This window comes from Heteronotia binoei, chromosome 1 (assembly GCF_032191835.1).
Source record: "Heteronotia binoei isolate CCM8104 ecotype False Entrance Well chromosome 1, APGP_CSIRO_Hbin_v1, whole genome shotgun sequence".
NCBI lineage: Eukaryota > Metazoa > Chordata > Lepidosauria > Squamata > Gekkonidae > Heteronotia > Heteronotia binoei.
This window is the reverse complement of record NC_083223.1, coordinates 99,362,648-99,390,317: the sequence shown is the minus strand read 5'-3', so window position 1 is coordinate 99,390,317 and position 27,670 is coordinate 99,362,648. Positions and strand designations below refer to the sequence as shown.

Sequence of the window (27,670 nt, the reverse complement as noted above, 5' to 3'; positions counted from 1 at the left end):
AGTTTAAAGAATTCAGCAGTAGGGGATGTGAAATACCCATCTCTGCCTAAGATCCTGGAGGACTGCTGCCAGCCTGAGTAGACAATACTGACCTTGACAGACCAAGGATCTGATTCAGTAGTATAACTGGCACCACGAACACAGCTTCATGTGCTCATGGTGCCATTGGACTTCTGTTTTGTTCACCTGCATAATGTAACAAAGGTCCAGTAGCACCGAAGACTGACTACAAATACTGATTCTCACCCCCTTCCACACATACATTCTGCTAGCTGCTGTGTGCAGCTTGCATGAGGAATGGGCTGGTGAGTGGTCCAAGGGACCACTCTGTTGTTGCATGGAGGGATGTCTATTGTAGCATAGAGGGATGGTCTCTGGGTCCAACGTTTTCCCACAGCACTACTGGCATCTGAGAAGCTATGCAACTTGGTGGTGCAGGCTCATAAAAGGTGGCTGGGACACTAAGGAGCTGTTGCTGAGGGCTCAGCATGGAGGGGTTGTGAAGGGCCATTCCTGCCAAAATGAAGGATATCCAAGTCAGCCCATCAGCTGTACCATTCTGTCCCCCCTTGCTGCTTGAGGAGGGAAAGCTTCAGCTCTGAGATTTTTGCCTGCCATTGTGAGAAAAGCTAGGAGCTCTGGTTATACTATTCAGTGCCTTCTCGCTAAGCCATGCCTGTCTTTGCAATGGTCTCTGCCTGCCTCCATATGGCTGGAGGTAATGTCAGGGCTACAATGGAGTGCCTACTGCCTGATGGCATGCCTCATTTCCATCTGGCTACCTGGGCAAGTGGTTAGGATGCTAATCTTGGGTTTTTAGGGCTGTGTGTTAGAGCCTGGCCTCATGCCTGCCCCCCCTCCCCCTTTTTAACTTTTTCAGGGGAAGGGTGTTTGTGGCTTTCAGCAGGGATGGATGTGTGCGGGCATTACTTTTGCTGTTAGTCAGATCCTTTCCAGGGGTGGGGGGCATTTTGTCCACTGAATGGGTGCCCTTCCCTTATGGGCTTAGGGGGTACTCAGGTCTATGTTTGGGTTGCATTGTTGCTGAGGCTTTTCTCCCTCTCTAACTGTATATCTTGGAAATGGTAAACCATCTCCCAGGTAAGCCAGATCTTTCCATCTAGGCACAGACCAGACTCATATCTCCTTAGCTTCCGTTATATTGTGTGCCTGCTAATGACACCTTGGGACCAAGGTTTCGCTCAATGCACATGTCTTATGCTGTTATTGTACAGCAGCTTACCTGCAGCCTTGGAAAAAACAGGTTTTCTTAAGGAAAAATCTACTCTGGTCAGAAACAGCCCATGGCCCTTTCATTGCCTACTCCTGATTCCTAAATACATAAAGTGTCTAAAAATGAAATAATATTCCAAACAACAATTCTGTGCAAAGAATAAGTTAATCAATTTTCCTTTATGTTTTCCTGAACTGTTAATCTAAGTTGAGTCCATTTCAATAATTTACTACTTAGAAATGCAGTCAACCATTTAAAAATTTTATCATATAAATGTATATGAAAGTAGGTCAATGAAAATGGATTCACACACATACAACACCACAGACACATCGGAGGATTAAAATATAAAACAGAGATATGGGGGGGGGGGGGGGGGAACTGACCTGCTTCTTTGGGTGTTTGTTTAGCAGGGCTAAAAATAAGATGTAACATCTGGAGCAATCTGCCAAAGCTGAGCAGCAATCATTGAAGGAAGAAAGTTTGCTATATATTAAAAAAGAAATACACATGAGTAAAAGAACTTTTTTTGTCAAGGTTCTCTCTACCCAAGCTAAATAGTTCCTCTCCCAAATTTTTAAACAAGTTCAGTACATGTACCGAAATGCTCATATTCTCTATTCTAGTGCAATTCCATATAGAAAAGACTTATGAAAAAGAACGATAGCCTTAGTCCAGGCTAGTCCATTCTCACTAGAGCTTGGAAGCTAAGCAGAGTCAGCCCTGGTTAGTACTTGGATGGAAGACCACCAAGGAAGACCTTTGCTATGTAAACCCTTGTAAACCCCATGATGTGACATAACCCCTAAGGCAAGAGAACCACCTAGAGCACAGGTGTCACACTCATTTGTTACAAGGGCCAGATCTGACATAAAAAGGGCCACATCTGCCATTAAATGTAATGCCAGGTGCCAGAGATATAAACTTTATAAAAGACACAAGCAAACCTTTAACAATATTATTTTTTTACTCAGAATACAAACAACAGGAATTGATTCCTAGGAGTGAAAACAACTGATTCAGTGGGGAATCCACAAAAGTACCAATAAATGTATTTAGATTTTTTTTTCCAGGAATACCATGCTCGCCCCAAAGCCATTTGATTTCATTTCTTGACAACACACACTTCACTGTGTGAGCCCATGCACCTGCTCCCCCCCCCCCCACAATAGCCTGCTTTCCCTCACTCGCGCCAGTTGTTTGTGGGCTGGATAAGAGCCCTGGACAGGTTGGTTCTGGCCAACAGGCTGTATGTTTGACACCCCTGTCCTAGAGTGTTTAGGATCTTGGACCCCTGGAGGTTTACATCAGAATGACTCATTCCCTTCCATTCCACGCTGGATCATCCTGGCAGACATGATGTCATTGGGCTGTGCATGCGAAGGGCGAACACTCAGTCCCAGCTTTTTTTTTTCAATGCAGAGGAGGCAAGGAGAAATAAGACAACAAAAAGTGGGGGGGGGGAGGAGGGGGTGGACAGAGAGAGAGGCAAGCAACAAAACCATCCCACTCACCTCTCTCAGTGGTGGCCTCTTCCCACCTCCCTCTGAAAAGGGAGGGAGATGGGCAATGGAAGGGACAAGCTGCGTTCAGGAGGGGTGGAGGCTGGTACCCTGGAGATCACCCCCTCCCCTCAAAGAGCAGTCCAGAGTAGCTCCTGCTGCTGCCCAGCAAGGGATGGGGACGAGCCGCATTTGGGAGGGGCTGGTGCCAGGGCTGTGGAGGCTGCCTCCCCCCCCCCCAAGAGTGGCTGAAAGTCACTCCTGCTGCCGTCCAGCAAGGGACAGTTGACCCAGGTTTGGGAGGAGTGGATGTCAAGGCCCCGGATGCTGCCTTCCTCCCCCCCCCCCCAAGAGTGGCTGAAAGTCACTCCTGCCGCCAGGTTCGGGTCAGCATGAGCAGGGAGGGGGAGGGGGCACCCACCCCTACTTTGCTGACTCCTATGCACCGGTCCTGTCAACATGACATCATGTTCATTCGAAACATGGTTTTCCACTTTAAGTCAGAGGGGGAGAAATTAGCCTGTTTTTCTCTAGGTCATGGAAGCATCCATGTGGATATTTCCCTCCATCACTACTGCCAGGAGGAGCTGCAGAACTAAGCTCTGCTTTTAAGATAGCATAGAGAATATAATTTGGTATGGAAAGGGAGGGTCTGAGCCATGGGGGATTCTGGTATTACCAGAAATAGGAGGAGGAGCAAGGAGCTAGGCTGTAGTGACAGCAGCAAGTGATTTTTATTTATTTATTTATGATTTGTATCCCGCCCTTCCCACAAAGATGGCTCAGGGCGGCTCACAACAGATAATAAAACAAAATTTGAATTAACATTTACATATATAAGCAGTTAAAACAGTCAAAACATTTAAAACCTTAAAACATCAAATCTTATAACAGTATAAATAGCAAGAGTCTAGTAAGCTACATTTGTTTCCCATCTCAGTTAGGTGTAAGCTAGCCAGAAGAGAGTTGTCTTACAGGCCCTGCGGATCTGAATAAGGTCCCGCAGGGCCCTCACCTCCTCTGGCAGCTGGTTCCACCATGTAGGGGCCATAACAGAAAAGGACAAGTCTCTAGTCGATTTAAGGCGGGCTTCTTTTGGCCCAGGGATAGCGAGAAGATTTTGAGTTCCCGACCTCAGTATTCTCTGGGGAACATGTGGGGAGAGACGGTCCTTCAGGTAGGCAGGTCCCAGGCCATATAGGGCTTTAAAGGTAATAACCAGCACCTTGTACCGGACTCGGTATGTTATTGGAAGCCAGTGCAGAGCCCGAAGACCTGGCTGAATGTGCCCCCATCTTGGGAGGCCCAATAACAGACGGGCCGCGGCATTCTGCACCAGCTGCAATTTCCGAGTTCGGCACAGGGGCAGCCCCATGTAGAGGGCATTGCAGTAGTCCAACCTCGAGGTGACCGTAGCATGGATCACTGTTGCTAGGTCGTCGCGATCCAGGAAGGGAGCCAACTGCCTTGCCCGCCTAAGATGAAAAAACGCGGACTTGGCAGTGGCTGCTATCTGAGCCTCCATCTTTAGGGAAGGCTCCAATAGTACCCCCAGGCTCTTGACCCTATCCGCTGCCATCAGCGGCACGCCGTCAAAAGCTGGCAAGGGGATTTCCCCCCCGGTCCCCGACGACCCAAGCAAAGGACCTCTGTCTTCGCAGGATTTAATCTCAGTCCACTCAGTCTGAGCCACTCAGCCACGGCCTGTAATGCCCAATCCAGATTTTCTGGGGCGCAGACCGGTCGGCCGTCCATAAGCAGATAAAGCTGGGTGTCATCAGCATACTGGTGACACCCCAGCCCATACCTTCGGGCAATCTGGGCAAGGGGTCGCATATAGATGTTAAATAACATCGGGGGGAGAACCGCTCCCTGGGGCACACCACAGTCGAGTGTGAGCCTCTGGGATAGCTCCCCCCCAATCGCGACCCTTTGTCCCCGACCTTCAAGGAAAGAGGAAAGCCACTGCAAGGTCAACCTCTGAATCCCCGCGTCGGCAAGGTGGCAAGTCAGTAACCGATGGTCGACCGTATCGAACGCCACCGATAGGTCCAACAACATCAGCAGGATGCATGATGCAGGAACAGTGGTGTGTGAGTGCTGCTCCTGCATTGCTTGCTGCCCCGGCCACCTGAATGCATTTTCTTGCCCCACCAGAAAGCAGCCACAGCACATGCACAACCAAGTGCTTTTATAAAGGCTCAGAAAGACACACAAATGGCTTATCAGACAATGAAAAGCCCAGTTGTAACTGCAACTCTCATAGACTAGAGAGTGTGGTCAGAGAGGATTTTTTTAAAAAAAAAACATGTCACAGGTACTGGACCATATAGAGTTTGAACCACAACACAGAATGGCTTGGCTTCAAAGCAGCATCAGTGGAGCTGTGTTTCCTGAGGAACCCTTAGAAACAGCACAGGATGCAGTGCAGGGTCTCCAGTGGGAGGGAGAACTGGTGGAAATCACTTCCCCACATATCCTTGTGCAAGAGTACCCCTCCTCACTGGAGGTGACTGCATCACATCGCACACTACAAGGTGTCATGGCATCATCAGCTTTAAAAAATATTTCAAATAAAATAAACAGGGAGAGAGTGTCAGGGGCACAGTATGAGAAAGATCTACAATGGTCTCCTGACTGTCAAAAGCAGGTTGTGGGAGGGAGGTGGTGCTATGAGAAGAAGGAATTAGAAAAGATCTCCAAAGTTCTCTTCATTCATGGCTGTTGAACCCAACCCAATGTTTTCCCACCCAGACAAAAACCAAACAGTGTTTCAGCAATGGAAACTATGTACAAACACAACATGATGGCATGCAGTATTTCAAAAGGAATAAAATCCAAAATCTGTAACTGCCATAAAGTAGCAACTTCTAAGATATAGGCTTAGTTAAAATTGGCTACCTGAATATTCTGGCCACATTGGTACCTATATCCTTGTCATTCATATGTTTCTCCATCATCAGACAAAGTTCTGGAATTGCTCCATAGCTCAGGAGTTTACGCCTTGATTGAGGCAAGTCAACTAAGTTCCGCAAAGTAGCAGTTAGCTGTAGGAAGGACATTTAAGCATTAATAAATCATCACATCGTTATGAATCTCAGGCACTTTTGAAAATTTAACAAGATTAGATCTAGCCGAGGCATCTTCCGCAGGCTGCCATGTCAATCTCTGCAGACATTAGTATTCCTACTATGAGTTATTTAGACGTAAGAACATGAAACAGTGATACAAGCTAAAAAAGACAGTATATGTCACATTTTTCTTTTCTCACTTTAAAAAAATATCAAAATTTTTCTGTTGTTTACAGGAGACACATGAATGGTTTGCTTATCCTTTGGGGGAGGGGGGGTTGCCATCTGTTCACCTACAGCATCTTTTCACATCTGAGCAGGGAACTGTACAAGTATGTAACTAATTATCTTTTTTTAGCTGATGTATGTCATGAGCCCTGATGAGGGGGAGCCGGAAGGGTTAACAGACCTGGAAGAGTTGCCAAGCAGCTCCTCAGCCAAACAACCAGCAGCTGGCCCATCAATCACTCTCCCCACATTCCAGGCACTGGTGCTGACAATCAATCTCCTCCCAGCTCTCCCCCTTCCATCTCAAGACTTCGAAGCAGGCTCCGGAAAGAACTTTCAGAGTGAAGACATGAGGCATGCCGAGGCTTCAGATCTCTCAGTCCTGAGTTCTAGCAGAGTCACTGCCACCCAGGGAGCAGGCTGATTGAGGCTCCCATATAACTTCCACCTGGTAACCTTGTGGAAGCAACAAGTCAATTGCCTGGCTTGCATCCAGGCTCCTGCCTGATTACAGATACTGTCCTGCTTGAATTCCTTGGCACCCTGACCCTTTGGCTTTTGGACACTGACTTCTGATTCTGGTTTGTGATTTTACTTTGGTGACTTGGCCCCTGCTTGACTTCCTGGACTTTGACCTTGGATTGGCTTTGGACTCCTGCCTGCACCCTGAGAACGTGACAATGTAGTACAATAGGCAGTGGTTGGGTAGTTCCAGGTACTCTTGGGTGAAGCAGACCATTTCCGTCCAGTTTGTAGTGGAAGTTCAGGACAGAGACAGATTCTCCAGGTTCTCAGACATCTGTAGTATTATAAACTTTGGCTTCCTTTTGGATCATCATTGTAGAATGGGAGTAGGAAGCAATATTTTACAGTTCTATGCCTGTCTCACTAGAAGGTAATAGAAAATGGTACTGGATGATTGCTGCCCTTCTCAGGGGGAATTTCCCATGGAGTTTCGCAAGGACCTATACTGCCTCTCTCATAAAACAACTAGAAAAGACAGTAGATTTAGATGCAACAGATCCATTTCTCCTTTCTCCCAGAACTGTGTGTAGTATTTCTTCTCAGAAAGACTGCCTGAAATGGTCTGGACCAAGCTCAATTAAGACAAAAATAGTTGCTTTTGGAGGGTGGATAAAGGGAAGTAGAGGGTGTTATCTGCCCTGTAATTGATCAAGTTTGTAGTTTCAGGGAGCTATCCAAGGGCCTCTTTTCTGGGTTATGGCTTGGCTCCCATGATAAATATTTGCCCCTCTTCCTACAGACTTTCATCTTGACCCTACCTGTGAGTACAACTGAGAGTGCATTTAAACAGCCCTCTATTTTAGTTCTGCTGTGCAGCCCTGATCCCCATACTGAGTCAGAGTCAGCAACTGCAATTGACACTTTGCCAGTAGGGAGAACTTACAAGGCTTTGGGAAGGAGTGGGGAAAGGCCAAGTCAACTAAGGTGAATTGAGATGTGTAACACCTCCCAAAGGATTCTCAGTGCAGCTGTGTCTCCTCATATTTATTTATTTTATTGATTTATTAAAACATTTATACCCCACATTTCCCCATGGTTCAAGACAAGGGATGGCACAAATCACATGGCTGAACCACAAACTGAACCATGAACCAAACTGAATGGATATGCCAGTTCCCAAACCAAAGAAATAGCAAACCAAACCATCCATATAGGTTTATGAGACATTTGAAGTTTAAACCCTTGTTTTTGCTCCCCACAAAAGCTGCCAGGAGGGAAAAGCAGATGTTCAAATGAACCCTTTAACCCTCCAGTTCTGCTCCCCTCCTCCAAACTCCCAGCCATTTAACCCCTCAGTTTCGTTCCCTGCCACTTTCAGGGGGGGAGGAGTAAAACCAGAGGGTTAAATATGGGGGTGAAGTGCCTCCCAGAGGGCATTTCACCCACTCCCTTTCTACTGGCCACAGCATTCCCTGGCCAGCAAAAAGGAGGGAGTGGAAGGCCTCCTGGAAGACACTTCCTTCCTTCCTGCTCCTTCTTGAAAGTTGGTAGAAACCATTATCAAGGACAGAATGAGTAGGCGCATTGATGAGTTATTGAGGAAGACTCAGCATGGGTTCTGTAAGGGAAGATCTTGCCTCACTAACCTGTTACATTTCTTTGAGGGGGTGAACAAACATGTGGACAAAGGAGACCCGATAGATGTTGTTTACCTTGACTTCCAGAAAGCTTTTGATAAAGTTCCTCATCAAAGGCTCCTTAGTAAGCTCGAGAGTCATGGAGTAAAAGGACAGGTCCTCTTGTGGATCAAAAACTGGCTAATTAATAGGAAGCAGAGAGTGCGTATAAATGGGCAGTCTTCGCAGTGGAGGACGGTAAGCAGTGGAGTGCCGCAGGGCTCACTACTGGATCCCATGCTCTTTAACTTGTTCATGAATGATTTGGAGTTGAGAGTAAGCAGTGAAGTGGCCAAGTTTGCGGATGACACTAAATTGTTCAGGGTGGTGAGAACCAGAGAGGATTGTGAGGCACTCCAAAGGGATCTGTTGAGGCTGGGTGAGTGGGCGTCAACGTGGCAGATGAGGTTCAGTGCGGCCAAGTGCAAAGTAATGCACATTGGGGCCAAGAATCCCAGCTGCAAATACAAGTTGATGGGGTGTGAACTGGCAGAGACTGACCAAGAGAGAGATCTTGGGGTCGTGGTAGATAACTCACTGAAAATGTCAAGACAGTGTGCGACTGCAATAAAAAAGGCCAACGCCATGCTGGGTATTATTAGGAAGGGAATTGAAAACAAATCAGCCAGTATCATAATGCCCCTGTATAAATCAATGGTGCGGTCTCATTTGGAATACTGTGTGCAATTCTGGTCACCGCACCTCAAAAAGGATATTATAGCATTGGAAAAAGTGCAGAAAAGGGCAACTAGAATGATTACAGGTTTGGAACACTTTCCCCATGAAGAAAGGTTAAAACGCTTGGGGCTCTTTAGCTTGGAGAAAAGTTGACTGTGGGGTGACATGATAGAGGTTTACAAGATTATGCATGGGATGGAGAAGGTAGAGAAAGAAGTACTTTTCTCCCTTTCTCACAATACAAGAACTTGTGGGCATTCAATGAAATTGCTGACCAATCGAGAGCTGAAAGCAGGGTTTAAATGGCTCCAAGCAGGGAGTTCCCAGCAGCTCAGCTGTTTCTCAAGAAGAGCAGAAAACAGGGGTAAACCTTGCTCTTCATGAACCATCACGAGCCACCATGAATTCCACCAAAATTCATGGTAGTTTATCCGGGTTCTTCAATTTGCAAGTCCCAAACAGGTCAAAATTCATGACGAACTTGAGTTTGTCAGACAGTTCATGCCCATCCCTATTCAAGATGGGTTATATTTTCCTTGCATTGCTCTTCGTAACTTGCCAGATACAGCTTATTTCCATTGGTATGGCATAAGAAAGACTCATTAGTCTTCATACTGGATATACTGGGATACTGTCATATCCCAACATTCAATCCAGTGACCAAAATGTGTAAGTTAAAAACGGTAGGAAAATGTATGCATTTGGGGTACTATATAATTTATATATAATTATTATTTTTCCTTATAATGCATATATAGTTTGATAAAAATAACAGATGATGCTTTTAACAAAAGGAAGGCCATATTACTCTCTCTCTCTTTCTATTCCACTCTCCTCCACAACTGTGGAAGCTCAGAGTAGATTACAACATATAATCAGAGCTTTCTTTGAGCAGGAGCGCACAGTAATGCAGTTCCAGCTGGCTGGGTGTCAGGGGGTGTGGGCTAATTTGCAAATGAGTTCCTGCTGGGCTTTTTCTATAAAAAAAGCCCTGCGTGAAACAATGGTGATGCCAGGAGTGTGGTCTAATATACAAATGAGTTCTAGCAGGGCTTTTTCTTCAAAAAAAAAGCCCTGCATATAATAAGTAATGTAAAATACAATTAAAATTGGTAAAAAAACAACTTCACATTAATCAGATGGTGTATAAACCGTTCCCAGGAAAGAAAAGGGGAAGGATGAAGCAGAAGGCCAAATAGGAGCTCTCTTGTTTCACTCATAAACTTGGTGATACAGTTCCATTTTGCAGGCCCTGCAGAACTGAGCCACGTCCCACAGGGCCTGGATCTCACTTGTGCATTCCACCAAGGTGGGGCTATTGCCAAGAAGGCTCTAGCTTTGGTAGAGGTTAGGCAAATGTTCCTTGTCTCCAGGACAGTTAGCATGTTGTTAATTGAGAAGCAAAATGATAAGTATAATGCTAAAATAATGAATTTGGTACAGCTCAAATTGTTATCCTATACAAAGATTTAAGAAAACTAAATACTTACTGGCAACATTTTACAAGACGGCCCTTTCAGTCCATTCTAGCAAGCTGCATCTTATGCTTTGAAATAATAATAATTAATTTATATACCTTTCTTCCTTTAAGGAGCTCTGGATAATAATGATTTTAAGTACATAAACTAAATGCATTCTTTCATTAGCAGTTAGAGAAGGAATGTTATGCAATATAAAAAAATGATATTAATTGCAATTTAAAAGCCCAATTACACATAACTGCATTTACTCTTATTTATATTTTTGCTTCTTGCAGCTGCAACTGTTTGTGCACCTGGGCAGGTGAGATTCTTGTAGGTTTATCATGCTGGATCTCATTGCTAGATTAACAGTGAAGACATAAGAATACTTTCTGGGGAGAAAGCCCCATTGAATACATCTGAAAAGGATTCTGAATAGACCTGATTAGGATGGCAGTTACTGTAAATTAATTCCATATATTGTATATCATACTAAGAAATGTCAGTATTTTCAGATCCAATAGTATCTATATACTGTACCCCAAAAAAGAAATAAAGCTTTCTATTTGGCAACTAGCTAAACAATGGGCTTTTATATAAAATATATAATATTTGTATGTTGGCAGGGAGAATGGTATTTTCAATGGTGTGGAATTTAGGGACTGAAATTTCTGTTGTTATAATAAGTCTAATGTATAACAAGCCCAATATCAAAAATTCTTTTAAAGTACATCATTATTAAAATAGTACTGATTTTAAAGAGGGGAAGTACTGGTAAAACAGAATAGTGAGGATGTAGCTACTTGTCCATGGGGAAGCCCAGTTATAAGATACACTGCTGGAGTTAACTTTCAGAAGGCAGTAAAACAGACTAGCACCTTAGAGACCTACAAGAATTTCTGGGTGTAAGCTTTGGACAGTCAAAGTCCCCTTCATCAGACACAAGTAGAAATGGAGATATTGGAGTCCTTTTATTCTAGTCTGAAGGTGGGGGGGGATGTTGTAAATGATACAAAGGTACCATGCATATTGTAATGAGCTTGATTAGAGCAGAGGGAAAATTGATTAGAGCAGAGGGGCAGAAAAGCAGCATTTGCAGTGATATAAGAATCCTATGTCCCCATTCAGTCTGGGGTGGTGGTACTTTTGTTTTGAACATGACTAAACTCAAGTTCAGCAATCTCATATTCTAATTTTCCCTTGAAATTGGTTTGTTTGAAGACTGTCATTCTTAGGTCAGCCGTGAAATGACCTAGAGGTTTAAAATGTTCTCCCTTTTTTTAGTGTTGCAGTTTTTAATATTGGATTTATGTCTATTTATTCTTTTGCATATGGACTATATAACATTGGACGGACAAATGAATGAACCTGCGATGGTATGGCAGGGATTGTTAGGTCCAGGTATTGTGTTATCAGAGTGGATACAGGGATAGAGCTGGCATCTTGGTTTGTTGCAGGCCCTGGTCCCAGAGTCCATGTTCATGTTTGGAAGGGTACTGCTGGGGGTGAGAAGTTGTCTAAGGTTAGAAGGCTATCTTTGAGCAAGAAATGTTTGCCTCCCAATTTCTGTGAGAGAAGCATCATTGTCCAGCACAGGTTAATGATGTGTTGAACTAGTTTGAGCTGAGCAAAGTATGTAACTACCAGTGATCTTTGTTGCTGTTTTGTTTGGGCCTATCTTGTAGCAAGTTATCCCTTAGCATCATTCTGGCTTTGTTGATCGCTTTCCTTACTACAGCAGGTGGGTCTTGCAATTCCAAGAATGTCTGTTGTAGATCTTACAGGTGAGAATCTCTGTCCAAGGAACTGAAATAGATGTGGCTGTAGACAACGGATCATTTGGAGTGTTTAGGATGGTTTGTTTATTTATTTTATTATGGATTTTGAACTGCTGATCTGTTGTCTCCCAGTTACACCGGGAGTTTGTTGGGTTGAAGTGAAAGTTGTATGAACAAACACATATGAAATTGTCCTTTAAAGTTCATACTGCACTTTTGAATTTTGAAATAATTACACTCTTTAATTTGTTATGTAACTGTTCGTCAGTAATTGCAGCCGTGAGCCTTTGAGGTTTTTTGTGAGGGCCTTTTCTAACAGGCATTGTGCTAGCCCTTAATAATTTTAGTTGCCATTTTTGCACCTTTCCTGGCTGTACTTGATGAATTCAGTCCTATAATGAATATAGCTATCTTGGACGCATACCCCGTCCCTACCTCTGGTCAGAGATGACCACAACATTAATACTGATAATGGTGATTAATCAATGTATTATTTACTTACAACGTTTATAACCTGCTTTCTCCATAACAATATTTTCAAGGTGGCTCAAAATCAACCCAAGTGGCACCAACTTTTCTATATGACACAAGTAAAATTGATTCCCATTCCTCTTTAGCACTAGTCTGAGAGGACCTTAATCTGATCTACGCTTCCCCTTTTTGTATTCCACTCTTGCCAGTCAGAAGACACTATTTCCCATGTTCCACCACCACAGGTATTGAGGAAAGTGCTTTCTCATCCACTGCTGCAGCTACATAGAACATCCATCTCACAGCTCTTTGCTTCACCAATTCTCCATCCCTTTTCTAATCTTCTTTGAAAATTGCCTCTCTCTGAGATTGTTCATATTCCTTAAATAATAGAATGGGGAGGGGGAGAGATACCAATTCTATCACTTTTTCTGAATGTGCCATAAGAGTACAGAGCAGTCAAAAGGATCAAACTCCTGATTGTTGGCTCTTCTTCAAAGAAACAACAGCCAGCCATAGCAGACAAAAAAATTCAGCTAAAAGCTTGTTGGAAAAGAAAGATGTTGCATCCTTTGCAGAAGTTTGATAAGGAGTCAAACTTTGTCTACTACCTCCTGAATTGGATTCCAAAGGTCTAAATGAGAACATTAATAACGCCTGTTGGCCAGTTATTAGCCAATGTAGTAGGGAAAGAGGTGTTCTGTCAGATATGTGGGGCACAGGACATAAAGGGATTTAAAGTGAGCACCTTGAACTGAGCATGCAAGTAAATTGGTAACAGTACTGTTGACACAACACTGATAAGATATGGCCACCCAGGATCTAAGCACAGGCAGGGAACTGTAGAGCACTGTACATGGGACTAGCTTTAAAGGCAACAGTCAGGCCTAGAAGTTACCAAGACATGTATCAATATAGTCAGGACAGACTGATTCAAAAAGGAAAATAGCCTCTGAAGAAGATGTAAATGGAAGGATACATTTCTGAACACAGTACTAACCCATTTCTCCCTGGGAAGGTTTGCATCCAGGCTTTTAATTTGATTAGACAGAGCAATAATAATCCCATCTATTAGACATAATTCCATTCCTCTGAGAACATCCACATCCACTACCAGTATCACACCCATCTTTTCAGGGCTCGGTTTCAGTTCAGCCTCAGCCATTTGGCCAAGATTTCAAGATACTGGCTCAGGATACAAGCAGATGAGCAAGATCAATAAGAAATAATGCGGCAAGAGGAATCACAGTACTGATAAACTTATTTTTACTTTATTTTAACTGTACTTCACTTGGTTGTTTTTTTATTTTGCTGTAAACTGCCTTGGACATTTTAGTTGAATAAATAGTCTATGAATAAACTAATTCCTGGATACTTTGCTAGTAAAATAAAGAACATATTGATTACATCGACTCTGTCTCCTACAAGTACACATGATCTGACTCAACAACTTCATATACTGTAGATATAATACAGTACAGGGAGGATAACTGATCCCTGCAGGACTACATATGCAGGTACCCAGGTGGTTCCCCATTGAAAAATGTGTCTTTTCAGACAAACAAAGGTCTAGAACACTGTATCCTGAAATATACATCAAGTATTCAAAAAAGAATGCTGCTATCAATTGAATAATCAACTGCATTAGTAACAGCTTACAGGTTCAACAGAATCATCACCAAAACATTTCCCTGGTCAATCCATAGATTTAAGGTCATACTCCATGGTTACCAAAAAATATCTTTTCCAAATCCAGGTCTGAAGTGAGATAAAAGAGCTAAGAAAAAAATAGCATTCAGAAATGCCTGTAAGTTCCTTTGCCAATACATGCTGATACCGCCAAAACAGATTGTCAAAGATCTAAAATTGATTGGGTTGTCCTTATCTAATAGAGGTTATATTTTAAAACAAAGACATACAACTGCCTTTTCTAACATGAAAGGAAACTATTAATACTAGCAAGTTACAACTTGTGATACCCTTCTAACCAATATGACATATCATCAATTCCTCTCTTTATAATTTGTTGCCCTCTTTTCTCTTCTGAACTTTCCTTTTCTTTATTCTTTTTCTTTATCTATTTATCTAATTACATATCTTTCCTAGCCTTGGCATGGTGCAAGATGATGCTTTCCACTAGTCTGTAATTTGTAAGTCAGAACACTCACTTTTGAAGCTACCAAGCTCCTAATTCTGTTTATCATTTATTAGAAAACAGATTCAACACAGTATTTTAGATTATATCGATCATTAACTTTCTAGCATACACTGTTTTATTCTGTATGAGTTTCACCTGTAATTCATGTGTATATGTGTGTATACACATATACACAGTTTTTCCAGTTAATAAAATATTTGCATTTAAAAAATAATGCTAGCCAATAAACCAACAAGCTCATTTACTCAGTTTAATTAGTTATTATGAGCAAGCATCTAATTTGTATGTCTGACCTTTGCAACACTTCACAACTGATGCATTCACCTGAGTCAGAGTGAGCGAATGATTCAAGCAATTTTGACAGGAGCTTTCCTCAGTTCTCTATGATTCTCAATTTTGTTTTCTACTTCCAGATGGAGGCTTTTGCAACTGAAAGCAGGCATGCTTAATCAGCATGTTTGATACCTTCATGGCAACTGGCCTGATCTTCAAGCAAACTATCATTAGTTAAAATGGACTAGCAGATCTGCATGACTGCACAGCAGCAATTGTATAACATATAAAAGTTTCCTTAGTGAGGTGCTCACCAACTCTCACACGTAGCAGCCATCTGAACAAATTATAAGTAAATCTTAAATTACGAATTCTAATACCCCAACAACATGCAATAAGCAATGGAAGCAGACTGTAGAATTAACTCAAATACATCTGTCAATCAACATTAGAAAGAAGTTGGGTAAATACTAAAAAAAAAGGAGGCAAAATAGTTATCTAGAGTAGGCAGTCGCTGCTTATTACATGGCATGTCAATATTTATTTTTGTTATGCAATAGGAATACACTGTCTGTGGTTCAAGGAAGATGAGAGAGTTGGTACCTACACACAGATGGTGCTAACAAAGATGTTGCCCACCTTCTCTTTCCACTGGCAGCTCCTGTGACTGCCAAAAAGATGATATAGGATGGACCATTGTGGACAAAAAGCCATAGAACACACTAAAGAGAGGAAGAATGCAAAATTGCTCCTCTCCACCTCTTTCATCACAACAAGACTCCTTGTATTGCTGTAACCAATTCATAGGATACAACAAAGAAAGTTAAACTTACATAGCTCTGGGATTGATAGTGCTGTATTAGCAACAAATGCCATTCATAGCTCTTGAATAGTAGAATTTGGCTATTGTTGGATGTAGATTCAGATTTGCATTAGAGCATGGACAGAGAGCCAAATAGAATTGTACTAATCTTGATCATTTGCACTAACCAGCTTTAACAAAGTATTATATATGTGTTCAAAGTATCATGTTTGCAGTATTATATTTGCGGAGCCTGCCTTAAAAGTATTATAGGGCCTTTTCTATGATTTTGGTTCCAAAGTCCTAACCAAGAACAATGGGCTACTGTTAGATATGAGAGGAAGTCTCCCCTTTAGCAGAGACTTGTTATCTTCATTTTGTTCTGTAAACATCTTTTGGTGGAAAGTAAGCTATCTTTCTACCTCCGGGAGTCATCGGGAACCTATCTCTTGGAGAAGGTCATATCTCCCTGCTACAGCAGGAGCTCTGCGCTTACTCATCCTAGAATTGGGCCTGGAAGCCTACACTGGAGTCGAACAGGGAAGGGGGCGAAACCGCAGATATGAAGTATGGGGAAGTGGGGCATGGGGGTTCAGATTAGCAGCCCTCGGGTGATATCTATTCATCTCTCGCTTCTAAGTTGGGAGATGGGACTTATTTGAACAATGAATGTAATCAGAATGTCAACGGCAAAGACCGGTGTAGCCAATCTGTAGCCAAATTGGCCTTTGTTTACAGAAAGGTATAAGATGTTGTGACTATGGGGAAGAATTTTGAAGGAGAACGGAAAAAGGGGTTAAGGGTTTGTTTCTCCTTCCCACATTCAATGTGAGAAAAACAATAAAAGGAATCTGCAAATCAACTCTTCTGTGCCTCTGTTGTTTGGAAAGCCCCTCGATTGGAGAGGAGGGGGTTTCATCCATTTGCAACACTATTCACCAGCTCTACACAATGCAGTAAGAATTCTCCATTCCCAATAGAAGTGCTCTCAAGGTGTGCCCAGTAATATACTCTTTAGATTTTGAACTCTGATCCTTGAGATTTTCTTTTCTAATTCTTCTGCATATGAAATGTGTATAATTTATAGAAAGCTGTGCTCGATATTAAAGTTTAGCATGTGATGTTGCCAGGTTAGGTAATACAAAAGTACTTCATAATATTTCTTGGGTCACACTCTGAATATATCATAAGCTGATGGTCCAATGCCCTGAACTGCAAATATTTTATGAACTTTGTTACAATGGTTAATTTGGCAATCTGTTATTATTGGAATTTTTCTTCTCAGTGACTCATTTTCAGCACTGATCCCATTTCTATCAATTCCTGTGTTATATTTTTCTTACTGAGCTGTTTTGTTTTGTTGCTCATTTACTGCAGGCTTTCTCAGTCTTCTTTATTGCAATACTTCAAAGGTATACTATATTTTCCAAAAGCATAAGAGAGTTTTCACCTACAACATATTAGCAGAGGACAGTAATATTTCCAGATGCAACTCTTCTGAGGATTGCACTGTAAGGTTTGATTCAGACTTAGATGCATCACAGCTTTACCATAGCTGTGGAGTGCAACTTCCTTGCCTCACACCGAAGCTCAAAATACAGCCCCCACCAAGCAAAAACAGAAAAACCCTGCTGCTCCTGTGAGTTGTGGAACAGCATTTCAGGAGGCATTTGGGGCTGAAGCTGGAGAGAATAAAGTTGTGCTTCACAGGCAGAAGAAAAACTCTGGTGGTTTCAAGTCATAATGGCAAACCATGACCCACAGCTACATGAACAATCCTTGAAAGTACTTAAGCCTACTCATATCTCTCCTCTCTCTTCCCCTCTCTTCCTGTTAGATGGAATATCACACACTAAGAAGACGACAACGACATTGGATTTATATTTCGCCCTCCACTAAGAGTCTCAGAGTGGCTCACAATCTCCTTTATCTTCCTCCCCCACAATAGACACCCTGTGAGGTGGGTGGGGCTGAGAGGACTCTCACAGCAGCTGCCCTTTCAAGGACAACCTCTGCGATAGCTATGGCTAACCCACGGCCATTCCAGCAGGTGCAAGTGGAGGAGTGGGGAATCAAACTCGGTTCTCCCAGATAACAGTCCGCACACTTAACCACTACACCAAACTGGCTCTTGTATAGAGAAAAATATAATAACTTCCCACTGGAACCAAGGAAACTTAGTCAAAGTTACAATTTGATTACTGTATCTGTAATATAATGGTCTAAATACATACAGATCTATTTCAGCAATGCAGATACAAATTCTTGACTTGTTGAAATAAAAGTTTAATTCTGACCTGGACCAAGAGGTGTCCTGAGCTGCAAAATTGTGCCTCATTTTCATTAATTAAATTAATCTGCTTCATAAATTGTGCCAGAATTTCAACTGTTCCCTTGTTGACAATCTCACGAATGAGGCTTGTATTTCCAGAAATAAATTTTAGAGCACCAATACAATAGATAAAGGCCTCTGTGTTGGCTTGCAGGTCTTCAGTTCTCAAAACTTCCAGCAGAGAATCTATGAAAAAGCCAGAAGCAATGATGATGATGATCATTTTTATAGTGCAAATTTACAGCATGCTGTAGTTTACTTTTAAGTGATCCAGGTAGTTGAAATATCAAGGTTGTAACAAATGGCAGAACATAGAAGAAAATCAGATTTATTGTCCTTGTTTGAATGCAGATTGCCACTCATGGAAATTTTTAATCACTGTATTAAAAATGATGAGCACATAACAGAGGAACACATTTGTTCTAATCTCCACCCAATATTTACCACAAACTAAGAAGTTATCAGTAATATGTATAAAATAAAGTACATACCTAATATCTGATCACTCTGAATGAGGCAATCGTTTTTTTCATTTCTACTGATTTTAAATATAAGTTTGCAGACATTAAGCAGATTTTTTCCACTCACTTTCAACTGCAAATAGGATGGAAAGGGAGGAAGGAAAGTCATAACGAAATCATGGCTGATCCTTCACCTACTTATTCAAGAGAAAATATATAATTTGACTTAAAATATGATCTGATTTGCAATTAATTTCTTCTTTAACTTAGTGTGTAAAATCTGAGACATAGGAACCTTATGTTTTGTCCTAACAAAGGATAATTGGGATAATGCACATACCCCGAGTTTCTGTATGTGCACTTTTACAGGAATATCTGTGATTATTCACTTACTTTATACCCTACTTTTGTTCCCAATGGGTACCTAAAGCAGCTTACACTGTTCTCTTCTGGCACTATTCTAAGTTCACCCAGCAAGCCTCCATGGCAGAGTGGAAATTTTAATCTCAGCCTTCCAGATCCTAGTCCAATGCTCTAACCACTACAGCACACTGGTTAAGTGCCAAACTAAATGTTATTCTTTTAAAAGATTTGGGTTCAGTAATGTGTACTTTGGCCCTCAGTTCTTAAAACCTAGAGGATGGCTGGCAAAGAAGGTTACTAAGAATCCAACTTTACTAACATATACAGTATTTTATTCTGGAGCGCTAGAAATTACAGTGTTTCCAGGATAAAAGGAGTCCCATTTTTTACCTAACTGGTTTTGCAACATTCTCAAACATGGAGTCTGAGGTGGGATCTAGAAAAATACTGGGATACACCACTAGATAGAGCAACCCCAGATAACGTTTGCACTTGGAAATTTTCCTAAAAGAAACGTAGACACCTGAAGGTTTCCACTGAGATCACATTTCAACTATAATCTTCTAGAACTTATACCTCACTGGGTCTAGAAACCCTTTTCTTGCTATTTCCATATTTACTTCTGCATTACGTGCACCACTTGAAGTCCTGTCCTTCTAATACTTGCATACCAGACAACATCAAACAGGTAGAGAGGGCTTTGTCACCACATCATTAATACCCATTTACAATATGCAATATCCATTTACAATATGCAAGACACAGTATAGGGGAAACAGATTTCATTAGAGGAGTGTTCCTTCTTGAGCAATATACTAAATGTACAGAAACCAAAATAAATGCATAGAAACCAAAATACAACTGAAAAGATATTTATATCCATGTGTTTGTCACACTGAATTCTATGAGACTAAGGAGTTCCACATTTCATCTGAATTGTACTCACTGCCTGGAGTCTATTTTACAGAAGTAAACACTTCACAACTAGTTTAAATGTTCAAAATCAGGTCACAACAGAGATTACTACCAAGTCCTAGTGGCAATTGAAAAGTATTTTTTATCTTTCTGGGCTCCCACCCCCCATGTTTTCATAGTGGAAAAAGAGCCATCACACTGAGATATGTGAACAAATGAAAATGCCAAATATAACATTCAGCTAACAATCCCTACCAAAATCAACAACACTGAAACAAAGGCAGCACCACCACGACATGATAAATTAATTCCTGCACAGGTTAGATTCTTTTCAAATAATTTGTGCAGAAAAACATCCCAATATACTATAACTACAAAATACAGTAACAACATATGAATAATATGGAAATTTTTCAGATCCTTTCTTTGTTAATAAAGGCCAGTGTGGTGAAGAGACTGGAGTGCAGGATGGACCAAATTGCTCCTTAGCCTTGAAACTTACTGGGTGAAATTGAGTCAGCCTCTCTCTTGTATTTCATTTATTTATCATATTCAATTTATATCCCGCCCTCCCCTCAAGTGGGCTCAAGGTGGGTTACAATACAAGTCACACAAACTGTAACATAAAACAATATATTATAGAGATAACATAGATTAAAATTAAGAGTGAAAACAATGTTAATAAAACCAGTATATAACACTGGCTTGGTGGTGATGGTGATATAATATATTCTTCTATTTAAATTGAATATATATTCTTCTAAAGTGGCATTGTGATGTTGGCCACTGGCCACGCCTACCAGTAGGATAGGTGAAAAGATAGAAAAGTTTGGATGCCTGCTGTCTCAACTAAAAATCCAGGGGAACAGCTCAGTCTTACAGGCCCTGCGGAATTTCAATAGATTCCACAAGGCCCTGGTTTCAGTTGGTAGCTTGTTTCACTAGGCTGGGGCCAGCCATCTTACCGTGTGTGTGTGTGTGCCCCTGGAAGTCATGGTGACCCTCTGGTGACTGACCCCTACTGGGGGCCTAGAGGATATTCAGAGAGGCGGCTGAATAAATCCTGCGTCTACCTTCCGCCTCTGGTATTTCAAAGAGGTCTTCCATCCAAGTACTTGTCACAGTCAACCCTGCTTGGCTTCTGAGATCTGACAAGATCAGGCTGACCTGGGCTATCCAGTCAAGGCAAGTCAGTCTCTGTCTCATAGCAAATGTCTCTGTCTCATAGCAAATGTACCTCACAGGGCTGTTGTGAATATAAAATGGGGAACAACTGCAGATACACAGTCTTAAGTTCTTGGAAGGACTAGGAGGACACTATTGCCATTAGGGTATAGCTTTTACGAATTGTTTTGCTCCCCTTCCTTGTCCTGTAGATTAGTTTGTTGCTGACAAGTATTTGTTATACTCCATGGTCGGTTGTTTTTACATATTGTAAGCCACGTTGAGTCCACACTCAGTGGAGAAAAGCATGGTAAAAGTATCCAAACATATACTGTTGTTACCCTCCTAGAGCCCATTTGGGAAAGGGTGGGCTATAAATAGAAAGTAATAAATAATAAATAAAAGTAAAAATGTGATAAATTGGATCTCTTTTTCATGGTAATGGTTGTATTATGAGATATCAAAGAAGAAAGCTTTGTAGAATTAAACATATTTTATTTACCAACTGGACACTTTTCTCAGTTTGACCCATAGCACAACATGAAAATACAAATGATGATACTGAACGCACAAGTGTGCACTAACCAACAATAAAGTACTTATGTTGGGATACTAGTGATCAAAAACACAGGGACTCTTTTAATATAGCAGTTTTTTTAAACTTGTTATTTATCTGTTAATCCAATAGTTCTGAACTACCAGGTCAGTTTTACTGTGTGATTTTTGTTTTTTGAAAAATAACTAGGTTTCTTGATCGCTACATTGTTTTTATTTTAGCTCCTGGCTTTTTAATTTGAAGATGAAATTGATTGAGTATTCATCTATTAAAGGCCAAATGGAGTTCAGCACAGATTCCCATGAGTCTTTCTTCTATTCAACTGAGACAATGTAAGTCCAATATGATGGCAAAACAATCCAAGCACATACAGGAAAACATTCACTGGACTATTGTTGTTCCAGAGCAACAATTCTTGTTAGTTGTTTCTTTCCCAAAGATCACATACACAGAGAATGACTCTGCCCTGATTAAGACCATGATTTTTTCCCCTAGGTAGAACTGCACATATTGGGGTATGTGTGTGTGTGTGTGTGTCCATATGCACATTTGGTGGTGGGAAATGTTGTGAAGTCACAGTCAACTTATGATGATCTATGGGGCTTCCAAGGCAAGAAACTAACAGAGGTGACTTGTCATTGTCTGCTTCTGCATAGCAACCCTGGACTTTTTGGGTGGTCCCCCATCCAAGTATGAACTGTGGCCAACCCTGCTTATCTTCCAAGATCTCACAAGATCAGGTTAGCCTGGGCCATTCAGGTCATGGCTCTTGAATATAGTTAGCCTGTCTAGTACCCTATTTAAGTAAATGGGGGCAGAATAGTTCAATATGCCACTCACTAAGAACCAGGCATCAAGTTCCTATAACTCATGACAAACACACTTACGCTAGAAGTTCCTGCCAAATGCTGCATTTGAATCAGGTCTGTATGATAAATATACATTCAAATGAGTTTTAAGTTTGACCAATTGATGTAAGTAAGGAATTTTTAAAAAATACTTCTAGCACCATTATGGGGTGTATACTGTATTCCCCATTACTACTACTAGTAGTGGTGGTGGTGGTAGTATTGGCTACCATTATAAATTAAAGACCAGGAATTAATTTGAAATTTAACAGTGAGACAGAATCAACAATTACTAAACACTTTGGATAAGTATAAAGAGGCTTTTGATGGAGAAATGCTGAAAAAAATGAGCTCAGTGACTTTCTCAAAGCATTACAGTTACCTCTCCTGGGTATAACCATGATTATCCCAGTTAATGTATGTTTAAGGTAGGGTTATTTATACTTTTAAGACTTCCTTTCCATACTTTAAGCTTCTAGATTTCAAAGCAAATCTACCATTACAGTCAAAATATGAAATGTAAAAAATTACAGCTAACTTTTGATCTGCTCATACACTGAAGAATTCTGCTGCTTATTCTGAATAATTGTTCCAGCAATTTAATTAAATTCAATGCATTTCACAAGACACAAAATGCAACTTCACACAAGCACCAAGCTCAGATATATTAGCCATCATACTGCCCATAATGACTAAATAGTTCAACTCACGCCCAGAATTATTTTTGCTAATTTCAGGCCAAGAGGATCTGAAGCAATGTCACATAATTTATACAAAGTCTTCAGAAACAAAGTTCTCCTTTTAAATCGCTTGCCAAGCATATTTCTGTCTTCCAAAGCTTGATAGAGAATGTCACAGGAATGGCAAAGTCTTTCTACATTGTCCTCTGTTTGAAGTGAAAAAGAAGAAAGCAAAATTAATTATCAAGTTATAATTAAACAGCTGAGCAAAACAAAAAGAAAAATTAACCAGAAGAAAAATAAAGCAAGTTGTGAAATGTTCAGGAACAGACACAATTTCTAATTTAAGCACTATGGTTTCAATCTAGAGACCTCCATTAGGTGCTCCCAATGAAGCATATGCTGCAACTCAAGAAAACCCTATTTCCTCACCCCTCGCTTTTACTATTGATTTTGCAAGTACAACTTTGCAGCAGTTTCCATGGCTGCTATCGGCCAAAATGCCTTCCCTGTCCTCCCTAACAGTAACACAATTAAGTGGTATTTGAAGAAAGAAAGAAAGAAAGAAAGAAAGAAAGAAAGAAAGAAAGAAAGAAAGAAAGAAAGAAAGAAAGAAAGAAAGAAAGAAAGAAAGAAAGAAAGAAAGAAAGAAAGAAAGAAAGAAAGAAAGGAAGAAAGGAAAGGAAGGAAGGAAGGAAGGAAGGAAGGAAGGAAGGAAGGAAGGAAGGAAGGAAGGAAGGAAGGAAGGAAGGAAGGAAGGAAGGAAGGAAGGAAGGAAGGAAGGAAGGAAGGAAGGAAGGAAGGAAGGGGAGGCGAGGCGAGGCGAGGCGAGGCAAGTGACTTGTGCTGCCATGAAATCCTGACAGCATGATGGCAGAGCAACAAGTCTTCATTCTGCTCTTAGACAGGCTGAGTGAAAGAAATGGCTTGCAGTTTCTTTCCAGTCAATATACTGACTTATGAGAGGAAGGAAAGAAAAATTCTCCATAGCTCCCATGTTCAGGGGAGGGAGAAGAGAGACGATGACCAAACAGTTTCCGTCTCAACAACAAAAAGACAATGGGAATTCTTATTTTTTTTCCTGCAGCACTGTAAAGCCCAAGAATGGGACTCTAGAAGGCCTCCAAACAGTAATCCTGGGTTCTGTGGATCTGTGAAGAAACTGACCCCTACCACTAATATTTAGAAACAGAAACGTCCAACCCCAATCCTAATAGGTTGTTTCATCACAGGGCTATGTTTTGTATTTCAGCAATTCAAAGACCAGGTTGTTGATCCCTGGGTTTAGAAGCAGTAACTAGGCTCTTAAAACCACAAAGCCATAGTCAGTGCAGTATACCCACTGAGGATGTTGAACTAGGAGTTGGTAAACAAGGATTCAAATCCTAACACAGCTAAGTAGCTCAATGAGTAACTTTGGGCCAGTCAGCCTAACCTCACATCCTCTATTCTCAGTACAAAATTGAGGGGGGGGGGCACATATGCCACCCTGAACTTCTTAGAGGATGAAAATGTAATATCCTTGGTAGGATAAGAATGTATAGAAAGGCATATTAATGCAGATCTATAGGCAACCTGCAGGATTAGGAGGCAACTTGGGAGCAAAATCAGAACCACTCACAACTTGTGAATTTCTCTAAGCAACGAACAAATAATTTTACAGCAGCTATAATACATTATATTAAAAAAGATTACAAACCAGTCTCTAATTCATGTAAAATTGGCAAAATTCTCATATTCCAGTAGTTTTCTTCCACTTCTGTTTCATTTGCTCCCAAATTGTTTTCTGAAATTTATAACCATATTTTTAAAAACACACATACACAAACACACAGAGTTTTCAAATGCTTACAGGACAAATGTATACAATGCTGAGAAAATACTACAAATGTAATATTTTCTAATTTGGTAACAGGAAGAAAGATACAACATATAGAATTGAAATGCAAGCTCAATCTTCTTCTGTTTTACTAGAAAAGGAACAAGAAACCCTACACACCAGACACCCACAAGTTCAAGATATTTTTCTGTCTCTGTGGTTAATCTGTCATAACCACAGCTTTGCATTTTGGCCACAGAGATGACATTGGTCTACATTCATTGGCTGCTGTTTTTAGCATGGAAGTGCAAGAGCCTTAGCAACACTGAGGTTTAGCAAGTTGAACACTGTCTTCACTTGATCGCTTATTTGGCTATAAGTACATTAAATTTTAACTTATTAGGGGATCAATCTGGAGGATTAACATTTTTGGGTCACACAAATCTCCTTTCTGGAAAGGATCCTGCAAGCACAAAAGCGTTCTGAATGAGTGGGGAGGTGCTGGCGCTGTGCAAGGGGCATGCCTAGTTAGTTCAGAGCTACAAAATAAGTAACAGGCAGGTGATCTGGACTCTTAGCTCTGACAGCACCAAATCCATTCACCCACTTTCCCACTTTCATATTGCAAAAATAGACTAGGGAGAAAAAACCCAAAGCAGCAGTTTAGAGTTGGTACAACAGTCACATTTTCAACAGTTTAGAGTTGGTACAACAGCCACAATATCATCCTAGTTTAATATTTTGCATTTAGGACTAAAAAGGCTTATCTAACAATCTGCTGGGTAAATATAAATACTTTGTACTTTATAAATACTGAAAAATAGTTTCATTTTCTAACTTACACTTTTCTGTACTGCATGAGAAAATCATTTGGGAGATTTGATCCCTAATTCTAGACAGACGTGAATGTGCCATTGTAACATTCTCAAGCTGCTAACATCATTTTGTATTTCTTTACTTAAAACAGGCTCTGCCTCTCCATATAAACATCCGTGAATAATCTATAGTAATTATTCTCTTATCGCCATGGCCAAATCGAGGATGGCCATTGGCTAATATTTCTGGAACAAACTATTGGCCCATCACATATTGGTCACTATCTCTGGCCTCCCATTGACTGACTTTCCTGCCCTGCCTACTCAGGCCCAGGAATGTTGAACAAAATGCCAGAAGCAGTCTTCTCTCAGAGACAGCCACATCTCTAACTCTTCTCTGTGTCCCCTCTGTCAACCAGCTTCAGAAAGGGCTGCAGCCTTGCCAAAGGCCTCTCAGCACACTCAGCTTCCGAAGGCCACAGAAACAGCCAGAGACGCCTGACCCTGCTGGGAGCGTTTCCTGCTGCCTGGAAAGTGCTAACCAGAGGCTATTGCTAGGCAACACAGGCTGTTGGTCAGCAAAGGGAGAGGACTCAGGTGAACAGAATGGCATACAGTCCACCCTCCAAAGCAGTGATTTTCTTCATGATGGGGAGAGAGAGATGTTTTCAGTAGTTCAATTGTGATCCCAGGAGATCTTCAGGCTTCATCTGGAGATTGGCTATACTAGGCTTTGCAGCATCCTCTGGTGCTTTGTTGCTACCAGCCATTTTCCTCCCAGGGAACCACTGTTACCAATCTCCAGGTGAGGGCTGGAGATCACTCAGAACTGCTCTCCAGATGGCAGAGACCAGCTCCCCTTGAGGTGTGTGTGGGGAGGAATGAATGCCTTCACTTGAGTGGATAGGAAGACAGCAAGAGGGGGCACAGAGGCCTTTAATTGTACCTTTCCAGGTTGGTGGGAAATTCCTGCGGATTCTGTGGTTGAGTTTGAGAAGAGCATACAAGTTAGGGCTTCAGAGTGGGCTCTGCCAGACACAGGTTCTTGCTGTGGAAGCTGACTGGGTGATTTTGACCAGTCACAGACTTCCAGCCTAACCTACCTCACAGGGTTATTATTCAGATCAAATGGGGGAAGAGGAAAATGATGTAAGCTGCTTTGAAGAAGATGAAGATATTGGATTTATATCCCACCCTCCACTATGAAGAGTCTCAGAGCGGCTCACAATCTCCTTTACCTTCCTCCCCCACAACAGACACCCTGTGAGGTGGGTGCGGCTGGAGAGGGCTCTCACAACAGCTGCCCTTTCAAGGACAATCTCTGCCAGAGCTATGGCTGACCCTAGGCCATGCTAGCAGGTGCAAGTGGAGGAGTGGAGAATCAAACCCGGTTCTCCCAGATAAGAGTCCGCACACTTAACCACTACACCAAACTGGCTCTCCTGGTTCCCCCCCCCCCACACACACACACACTGTGAAGAAAGACTATCATTTTCCTATGTAGAGACAGGGAGGGGGAAGGTGATGGAAACATGAAGTCCGAGGGGCAGATAAAATGATGGGGGTTAGCTACCCTATCTGAAGTCAGAGGGGTAGATAAAATGATGGGGGTTGGCTACTCTATGCCTGGCTGCTTGCGACTGTCCAGCAGCAGTCCCCCTATGACAGCCACTGTGGCACAGGAGTTAGAGCTGCAAAGCAGGATCTGCCAGACATAGGTTCTTGCTGTGGAAGCTGACTGGGTGATTTTGGACCAGTCACAAACTTCCAGCCTAACCTACCTCACAGGGTTGTTGTTTAGATCACACAGGGGAAGAGAAAAATCATGTAAACTGCTTTGCCTCCCCACTGTGAAGAGAGACTGTTATTTTCCTATGTAGAGGCTGCAGGAAGGGGAAAGCAATGGAAACCTGAAGTCAGA

General features: G+C 41.6%; 1 protein-coding gene across 1 annotated transcript in view; it reads right to left on the bottom strand.

The window, feature by feature from the left end:
• The window catches only part of ARMC2 (armadillo repeat containing 2), a 74,532-nt gene that overhangs the window by 20,244 nt on the left and 26,618 nt on the right, over positions 1-27,670 (bottom strand). The window contains exons 7-12 of the mRNA XM_060237921.1: positions 24,815-24,901; positions 23,146-23,321; positions 18,620-18,722; positions 18,094-18,314; positions 5,638-5,783; positions 1,621-1,720 (exon numbers count right to left, since the gene is read on the bottom strand). Coding sequence (XP_060093904.1) covers positions 1,621-1,720; positions 5,638-5,783; positions 18,094-18,314; positions 18,620-18,722; positions 23,146-23,321; positions 24,815-24,901 — 833 coding nt within the window. The remainder of the gene's footprint in view (positions 1-1,620; positions 1,721-5,637; positions 5,784-18,093; positions 18,315-18,619; positions 18,723-23,145; positions 23,322-24,814; positions 24,902-27,670) is intronic.